The sequence below is a fragment of the Egretta garzetta genome, unplaced genomic scaffold, assembly GCF_000687185.1.
Source record: "Egretta garzetta isolate BGI_Z169 unplaced genomic scaffold, ASM68718v1 scaffold34, whole genome shotgun sequence".
NCBI lineage: Eukaryota > Metazoa > Chordata > Aves > Pelecaniformes > Ardeidae > Egretta > Egretta garzetta.
Window position 1 is genome coordinate 3,420,611 of NW_009259586.1, and position 8,152 is coordinate 3,428,762.

Genomic DNA, 8,152 nt, shown 5'->3' on the forward strand with positions numbered 1-8,152 from the left:
GTGCCACTGGCTCCAGGCTCCTGTGTCCCCAGGGAGCTTGTCCTGGACTGTCACGTCCCCAGGGAGCTGGTCCCATGGGGAGCTCACACTGGTAGACCCAGGCTTTGCTTGTGGTGGGGTCTGAGGGGAGTGTGCTGCTCAGGGTTCAGGGGGAGCTACAAAAGTGCCCCTGTGCCTGCCTCCTGCTCAGACACATGCTGCCAAAGGGGGGGACCCTGTTGCAGAGGGAGCTGGGGTATTCTCGATCACCCAGCTGACTGCTTGGGCACCCTTACCTGACAAAAGCAGAGCAGAGTATGAGGCTGGGCTGGTTGTTGGTGTCCTGGGCAGAGAGAGGGGGTAGGCCCATGGGTCGAGCTGGAGCTTTGCAGCTAGTGGCACTGTTGGACTCCAAGCTCCAACTTGGTGGTGGTGGGTGGCAGCAGAGGAGCCCCAGCGGGACACCTGGTTCCCTCCGGGGACTCTGCTGTCCCCCTTGGGTGGAGAGAACCAGCTCCCATCTCTATGGGACCAGATCCCATGGGGATGCCAGTCCTTGTGGCCAGCTTGCAGCAGGGCTCGATGCACGCCACATGGGGAGGGTGCGGCAGGTGGCACCATCGCCGTGGCCATGGCTGTGCTGGAGAGGGGGACACGGGGGATGCTCGCAGACCTGTGCAATTCCCCTGGGCACTGGCACGTGCTTGGGGGGGATGGAAAGAGGCCAGAGGGGGCCATTGCCTCCCTTCGAGAGCCCCCGTAGTCCCTAATAGGATCTGGGACTCGCTCCCTTGCGGGTGGAATTACCTTTCCTGTGAGGTCCTGCCCAGTAGAGCTGGGCTGCAGGGACCATTGGGAGGGGATTGCTTGAGGAATTAACCACCTCTTGGCCATTAAGCTTCCCCCTCCTTGCACGTGGTGCTGGGGAGGACTCAGTCTCCCAGGCTGGCGTGTGCGTGCACATGTCGGAGAGGAATGTCCCGCGTCTCCCCTCCCACGGGCACCCCAACACACGGTGGGTCCTGGCTCCATGGCTGGAGGTGGCATGGGCTGCCCCAGCCCCGCTCACTGCAGCAGGAGCTGTCCCATACACGGGGGCTGTGGTGTGGGTTGGGGATGTGAATTGGGTGTTTTCAGGCTTTGCGTGTCCCCTGCCTGGCTGCGTCCCCTCCCTTCCCACCCTGCCCTGCACAGGCAAGATGAGCTCTTCGCAGACCCCCCCAGGAGCGCCTGTGATCCTCCCTCGGCTCCCTTGCTGTGCTGAACTGGGGGGGCTGGTGTCTCCGTGTCAGAGAGCCGCAGCTGCGTGCCATGGGCTTGGCCAGGGCTTGCAGGGATCCCCCCGTGTCTCCCATGCACGTGCTGAGTTGGTCAGGCGCACCCTGCTGGGGTGTGAAATGTGATGTCCCACGGGCACGTGGTGGGGATGCTCTGACCCTGTCACTGCTGCCATCCCTCGCTCTGCTCCCCGCAGGAGAAGGGGTGGTGCTGGTGGTCCTGGGGGACAGAAGCCCTCCCGTCCACCCAAACCTGGGTGTGGTGGCTGTGCTGGTGGTGGCAAGGTCTCAGCAGCACGGCCGGTGGTGCGGGGGGCTGTGGCTGGTGAGATCCCACTGGTGAGGCCCCATCTCCCGCTGGGAGCCAGCCTTTCCCCACATGCGAGCTCCTGCGGGGATATTTCTTCCCCTCTCGCTGACTCCTTGCACCCTTGCAGCCTGCCGACCACCACCGGCCCAAGATGTCAGCCGGCGACAAGAACGGGGGCAGCCGCTCCAGCAGCAGCCGCCTGCAGAGCAAGAAGCCCCCTAACCTCTCCATCATCATCCCCCCCCGGGAGGTGGAGGAGGACAGTGCCCGCAAGGAGGTGAGCAGCGGGCAGCCGTGTCCATCCCACCGCTGGACTTGGGGGGCTGCCATCCCCAGGGGACCCCCCCATGCCATCCTGTCCCTCACGCCTGCTCTGCCTTCCAGCCTTCCAAGGTCCCCATCTACCGAAAGAGCAAGAGCCTGCAGGAGTCCCGCGTGAAGGGATGCGACGGCTCGGAGCGCCAGCCTGGCTTCCGCCGGCAGACTTCCCTGTCCCAGAGCATCCGCAAGTGAGGGCCGGGGAGTGGTGGCATGAGGGCAGGGCAGGCTGCGGTGGTGGCTGGGTCCCCAGAGGGGTCCGTCGGTCCCCCTTGGGGTGTTGTGGCTGTGGGTACCAGCAGAGGAGTTGGGATGGGGGTATGGAGAGCTGGGGCTCGGAAGGGAACGCCTTGGAGGGTTTCATGCAGCTCTGCTTTGACTCACTGGTGCCTGCCTGGGGATAATCCCACAGCAGGATTGCTTTGTGTTAATTCAAACCATTGTTTTGCACCTTGGGAAAATTTCTCTTCCCCATTTATGTAGGATTTTCAAAAGCACCTTGAGCTGGACGTCTGCTGCAGCCCAGAGCTGATGCACTGTCCCGTGCAAGGTGCAAGTCTTGATGGAGTTACCTCTCCAGAGAGACCCAAAGGCCCACGACCCCTTTGCAGCACCCCTTCCCCGACCCACAGCCAGCTCAAAACTTGCTCTGCTGCAGGCTGAGCTGGGACACCCCAACCCAAATCACCTGCTGGAGGGGACGCCTGGGTGGGGTGGCAGTACCTGGGGTGGGAGGATCAGGTGGGTGACAAGCATGCCCATCGTGTGTCCAGGGGCACGGCGCAATGGTTTGGCATCAGCAGCGACTGGGAGGGGAAGCGGCAGCAGTGGCAACGCAAGAGCTTGCAGCACTGCAGCATAAGATACGGCAAACTGAAGCCTGCCTACCGCGACATGGAGCTGCCCAGCCAGGAGGTGCCCTCCTTCCAAGGCACCGAGTCACCCAAGCCCGCCAAGATGCCCAAGGTAGAGCTCGGGGTGCGGGGTCCGGCTCCCAACCCTGCTCTCCCAGCACCGACACTCTTCCCTCCTCCAGATCGTGGACCCGCTGGCCAGGGGCCGTCCCTTCCGCCATCCCGAGGAGACTGACCGTCCCCACACACCCCACCACGTCCTGCCCCCGCTCACCCCCGGTGTCGTCTCCTTGGCATCTTTCAACAGCATCCGCTCCGGCTACAGCCGCCTGCCACGCAGGAAGCGGGAGTCTGTCGCCCACATGAGCTTCAAGGCAGCCGCAGCCCTTCTACGCGTAAGTTTTGGGAACCCAGGGGGCATCGTCTTCTTCCTGACCTGAGTTTCAGCTCTGTCCCTTGCCCTTCATCCTTGCTTCTTGGCTTTTTGCTTTGCACAGAGATTGCTGTCTCTCCAGAGTGGGTGTGTGGGGGGGGCAGTTTCGTGGGTTTTAACCTCAGCTCTGCTTAAAAAGAGAAGTTTTGGTGAAAGCTGGACATCCCTAGAAAAAAGCAGCTTCTGGGTTTCACTGATGAGGAGCCGGGAAGCTTCTCTGGCAGATTTCTAGCTCCTGGGGAGCCCTGGGCAAAGCCTTGGGGACAGGTTTGGGGGACTGAGACCAAATGGGATTCAGCGTTCACTTGTGGTGCTGAGTAACATGGTCGTGGTTGCACGCTGGCTCTGAGGAGCTAAAGGCAACACCTGCTGTCAGCTCCCCCTGCTGCCTTCCCACGCTGGGGGGATATGGTGGCCAGTTGGGATTTAATCCTTGCCACTTGGCTTTGGGGAGGGAAGCTACGAGAAACCCTTGGTGCTGCAAAAACTAGGGGGCTCCTGGTTGCTTACCCTCATTTGCTTCCCCTGCCAAAGGGACGCTCTGTCCTGGAGCCGCTGGCTCCCAAGCAGAGGAGCAACAAGAGGAGCTTCATGTACCCCAGCTTCATGGACGAGGACATGGTGGATGCTGCTGATACCCTGGACTCATCCTTCTTCAGTAAGGCAAGCGCCGTTCCATGCCGGCCACCGGAGGCGGGGAGGGGTCCCGCTGCCCCTGCATGGGGGCTGGATGTGGAGTGGGGCTCTGATGGGGACCCCCGTGTCGGTGCTTCTCCCTGCTGGGAGCAGGGGCATCAGCTGTGCCCGGCGCTGCAGAGCCCCGGTCTTTGCGATGCTCCTTGGGAGTGGCAGGGAGCAACACCACCGTCGTGGGCATGTTTCATGCCCTGAGACGTGCAGTTAATGGGATGTCGATGGGGATCACCCCCTCCTCTGGCTGCGGGGCCAGGGGGAGCCAGGCTGGCCTGGTGACGGGCGCGCTTGGTCAGGGGGAGGTTGCTCACCCGTTGCACACATCCAAGAATGCATCTCTGTCCTCCTTCCAGATGGACGTGCACGACGAGACCTACTCCATGCCCGATGACGTCTTCGAGTCACCACCTCTATCGGCCACATATTTACGCATGCACCCGGTGGGGGAGGATGCCAGTGCGTCCCTCGAGGTGGAGCAGCCCACCCCGTGAGTACCAGCTCTCAGTGGGTGCTGCCCCTGAGGCTGCCCGGGTCCCCTGCCACAGTCAGGACAATGTCCCTAGCCGTCCCAGTCATGGGGCACTGGGCATTTTTGGCAGCATCCTAGGAGTATGAAGCCAAGAGGTGCCCCTAGCCTTCATCCCAGGCACCCTCTGGCGTTCCCCAGCTCAGGGTTGTGGCTATGGGGTTGCACGTAGGGAATTTCTCATCTGGCCCCTTTCAGCAGATGTGATGGGTTTCTGCTCTCTCTGCAGGCGGGAGGGTGTCCAGCTCGCTTCGGCATCTGCCAGCGCCGGCCTGGCTCCCCAGCGAGGCAGGCGCATCGCTTCCAAAGTGAAGCACTTCGCCTTCGACCGCAAGAAACGCTACTACGGGCTGGGGGTGGTGGGGAAGTGGCTGAACAGGACATACCGCCGCAGCCTGAGCAGCATCGTGCAGTCGCAGCTGGAGATCACAGACAGCCACCGGTGAGGGGGACTCATGGGATGGGCAGGGGGCTCCTTGGGGCTCCCCGGCTGTAACTCAGATGTGTGTCCCCCTTGATGCTTGGGGATCAGGGCTTGGGGGACTGCAGCGTCCCTTTGCCCAGCCATCCTTGAGACACTCAGATTTTGGGTCCTTTCCTCCGCAGGCCATATTTCACGTACTGGATCACCTTTGTCCACATCCTCATCACCTTGCTGGTCATCGGCACCTACGGCGTTGCCCCCATTGGCTTCACCCAGCATGTGACGACAGAGTTAGTAAGTTTAAGAGCTACTGGCCAGGGCTGTCCCCTCCCAGCTCTCCGGTGACATGTCTGGCTCTGAAATGGCAACCAACTGGCTGCTGAGGAAAACAGGGCTGGTGCCTGGGCCCAGGGCATCAACACCACAGAGGGGTGATCCTCCCTCCAGGGTTAATCTCGGGAAACAGCAGATGGCTGCATTGCTCTTCCAGCACCCAAGCTGGAGAGAAGAGCAGGCATTCATCCTCCTGGGGGGACTGTGACCACTGGTGTCCCATGCTGTCGTGCTCCCTGATAGATCTGGGAGCATCTTGGGATGCTGTTGGCTCCTGCTGTTTGAGAGGCCTCATTAAAGAGCCAGGGCAGGGGTCCGCCTGTGCCAGACAAGCAGCGGCATGTTGCAGTGGCACACATGCTGGCAGCGGAGCTGCTCTCCCTCCCACTTTGCTGGTGGGACCCTGCAGCCCTTCCCCTCGGATGAAGGGGGCTGCTCAGCCCCCCACAAGCGGAGAGGGGGGGGCTACACTCCCACAGCACCAGCCCTGCTGGTGGGAGCTGACCCTGGCCCAACTTGGCAGGTGCTGAGGAACAAGGGCGTCTACGAGAGCGTCAAGTACATCCAGCAGGAAAACTTCTGGATCGGGCCCAGCTCGGTAAGGGCTCTGCCGGACCACTGCCCCTCGCCCTCCACCAGCCTCTGCCCACCCTGCCCTGAGCCAAGGGGGTCCCTGGGTTGCTCTTCTCCCCAGGGGGAGAGCTTCACCCCTCATCCCAGCCTGCTGCCCCGCACCCTCGATGCTCCCATCCCTCTGGGACTTGCTGCCTGGTCTCAGCCTGGTCTCGGGGCTCAGCAGCGCTTCCCAGAGCTGTGGCATCATGGTGGGATGGTCAGAAGAGACCTCATCCCCTTCCCACCCACCTTCTCCCCCCCCACTGGGGTAACTGACACTGAGGGCTATCGCCTGTGGGGACCCCCTGCCCCTGCTGAGCTCTCCCAAGGGGTTGCTGGAGGGAGGGGAGGCAGGGGGGTGGGGCATGGAGCATCCCCTGGACTGGCATCTCCCTCCCAGATCGACCTGATCCACCTGGGAGCCAAGTTCTCACCCTGCATCCGTAAGGATCGGCAGGTGGAGCGGCTCATCCGGCGCGAACGAGACCGGGAGCGTGGGTCCGGCTGCTGCGTCCAGAATGACAACTCGGGCTGCATCCAGACCCTGCCGCAGGACTGTTCGGTGCGTGCTGCCACCGCCACGGGCACTGGGAAGTGGTGGGGATCCCAGGGGAAAAGGGGGGAAACCATCTCCACCCTGCACGGCACCCGGGCAGGATGCATCTGGGGTCAGAGCGGTGCATTCGCTGCCCCATCCTCAATCTCTTCATCCTCCCCAGGAGACGCTGGCGACGTTCATCAAGTGGCCGAGCAGCAACGCGCCAGCTCTAGGCTTGGGTGAGAAGCGGACGTCGGGGGCTGTGTGTCACCAGGACCCCAGGTAGGAGTGACGGCTGGGGACAGGCGCTGCGGTCACCCGGCTCTATGCGAGGCACAGTGGAGGCGCTGCGTCAGGCTGTGCTTCCATCTTGGATGCCTTGAATCCTCTTGTCCAAGGGGCTGGGGGGCTCTTACCATAGGAGAGCAATAAGGAAGAAGGAATCAGTGGGGAAACTGAGGTGGGGTCTGTCTTAAACGTAGGGTGACACTGTTGCCTTGCGCTGGCCCCTGCCTGCCCACTCTGCTGGGATGGGTGTTGCTGCCAGGGGGCATGGACGGGGTTGTCCGACAGATGTGAGTGCATTGGGGTTTGCCTGCAGAAGGCACTGCTGTGGGGTGTTGTAGGACACCAAGGTGCAGGATCCGTCCCAAGCCAGGGGAAGGGGCAGGTCCTGGGGCTCTCTGTGCCCGACGTGGGGTTACTTGTCTGCAGGGAGGGATGTGCTGGGGGGGACCCATCCTGATCCCCCACTCACCTCCTTCTGCCAGGACGTGTGAGGAGCCGGCGTCCAACCCACCCCACGTGTGGCCGGACGACATCACCAAGTGGCCGGTAAGAGCCCGGTGCCGCTGCGAGCTTGGTGGCACCGTGGTGGCAGCCCCGTGGGAGGCACGGCGGGCGAGAAGCCAGGCAAAGGGGCTGTGGGGAGAACCCGGGGCCAGACCCTGACCTTGGCTCCTCTCCCTCCTGTTTGTAGATCTGCACCTACGAGACCAAAACCAACCACACGGGCTTCGCCCACCTGGACTGCCAGATCAAGGGCAGACCCTGCTGCATCGGCACCAAGGGCAGGTGAGTTGCAGCGATGGGGGCACCCGGCCCGGGCTCAGCTCCCCGCTCTGCCTCACTGCCCGTTGTTGCCCTATTGGTGTCTGGAGCTGTGCCAGGAGAGGGAGGTTACAGAGCCTCAGGGGGGTGGGAAGCATGGTGGCAGCAGGACCGGCTGCTGGGAGTGGAGGGGGATGCTTGCGGGGGGGACGGGGAGCGAGCCCTGCCCTGAGCGAGCCTGCTGCCTGCCCTCTGCCCAGCTGCGAGATCACGACGCGGGAATACTGCGAGTTCATGCACGGCTACTTCCATGAGGAGGCAACGCTCTGCTCACAGGTGAGCAGGGCTGGGGACGTGGGACATGATGCTAGCAATAATATCCTGGGATGTGGTTGGGATGGGTGTGAGCAGAGGGAATGCAAAGTGCAGGGACTTGCCCAGCTTTCGGCTGGACTCAGGCTGCCGCTGCATGCCCGTCTTTGCTGGTGGGGGGCAAGGGGAAACATCGGACTTGAGCCAACCTCACCCAGGCAGCACCGGTGTCCTTGGGAAAGGTGCATCCTGGGCAGGAAAACGGCCTTGCAGCATCTCTGGGGCACTGGGGATGCTCAATTGCTTCTTCCCCAGCACCTGGATGCCCCACACCACCCAGGGTCCTCCCCAACAACTGATGCGTGGCATCGTCAGCCACACATCCCTGTGACCCACCCGTTGCTCCCTGCGGCTCTGGGGTGTGGGCCAAGCCCCCATCACCCTCCCAACCCTGCCTGCCTTTGCAGGTGCACTGCCCGGACGAGGTCGC

At 62.8% G+C, this 8,152-nt stretch overlaps 1 protein-coding gene across 1 annotated transcript in view; it reads left to right on the top strand.

The window, feature by feature from the left end:
- The window catches only part of RHBDF2 (rhomboid 5 homolog 2), a 17,779-nt gene that overhangs the window by 6,111 nt on the left and 3,516 nt on the right, over positions 1 to 8,152 (top strand). Inside the window, exons 3-17 of the mRNA XM_035893269.1 lie at positions 1,694 to 1,843; positions 1,951 to 2,075; positions 2,658 to 2,850; positions 2,921 to 3,133; positions 3,706 to 3,834; positions 4,218 to 4,351; positions 4,620 to 4,832; positions 4,997 to 5,108; positions 5,671 to 5,745; positions 6,163 to 6,324; positions 6,482 to 6,582; positions 7,071 to 7,134; positions 7,280 to 7,374; positions 7,611 to 7,686; positions 8,130 to 8,147. Coding sequence (XP_035749162.1) covers positions 1,718 to 1,843; positions 1,951 to 2,075; positions 2,658 to 2,850; positions 2,921 to 3,133; positions 3,706 to 3,834; positions 4,218 to 4,351; positions 4,620 to 4,832; positions 4,997 to 5,108; positions 5,671 to 5,745; positions 6,163 to 6,324; positions 6,482 to 6,582; positions 7,071 to 7,134; positions 7,280 to 7,374; positions 7,611 to 7,686; positions 8,130 to 8,147 — 1,836 coding nt within the window. The 5' untranslated portion in view covers positions 1,694 to 1,717. The remainder of the gene's footprint in view (positions 1 to 1,693; positions 1,844 to 1,950; positions 2,076 to 2,657; positions 2,851 to 2,920; positions 3,134 to 3,705; positions 3,835 to 4,217; positions 4,352 to 4,619; positions 4,833 to 4,996; positions 5,109 to 5,670; positions 5,746 to 6,162; positions 6,325 to 6,481; positions 6,583 to 7,070; positions 7,135 to 7,279; positions 7,375 to 7,610; positions 7,687 to 8,129; positions 8,148 to 8,152) is intronic.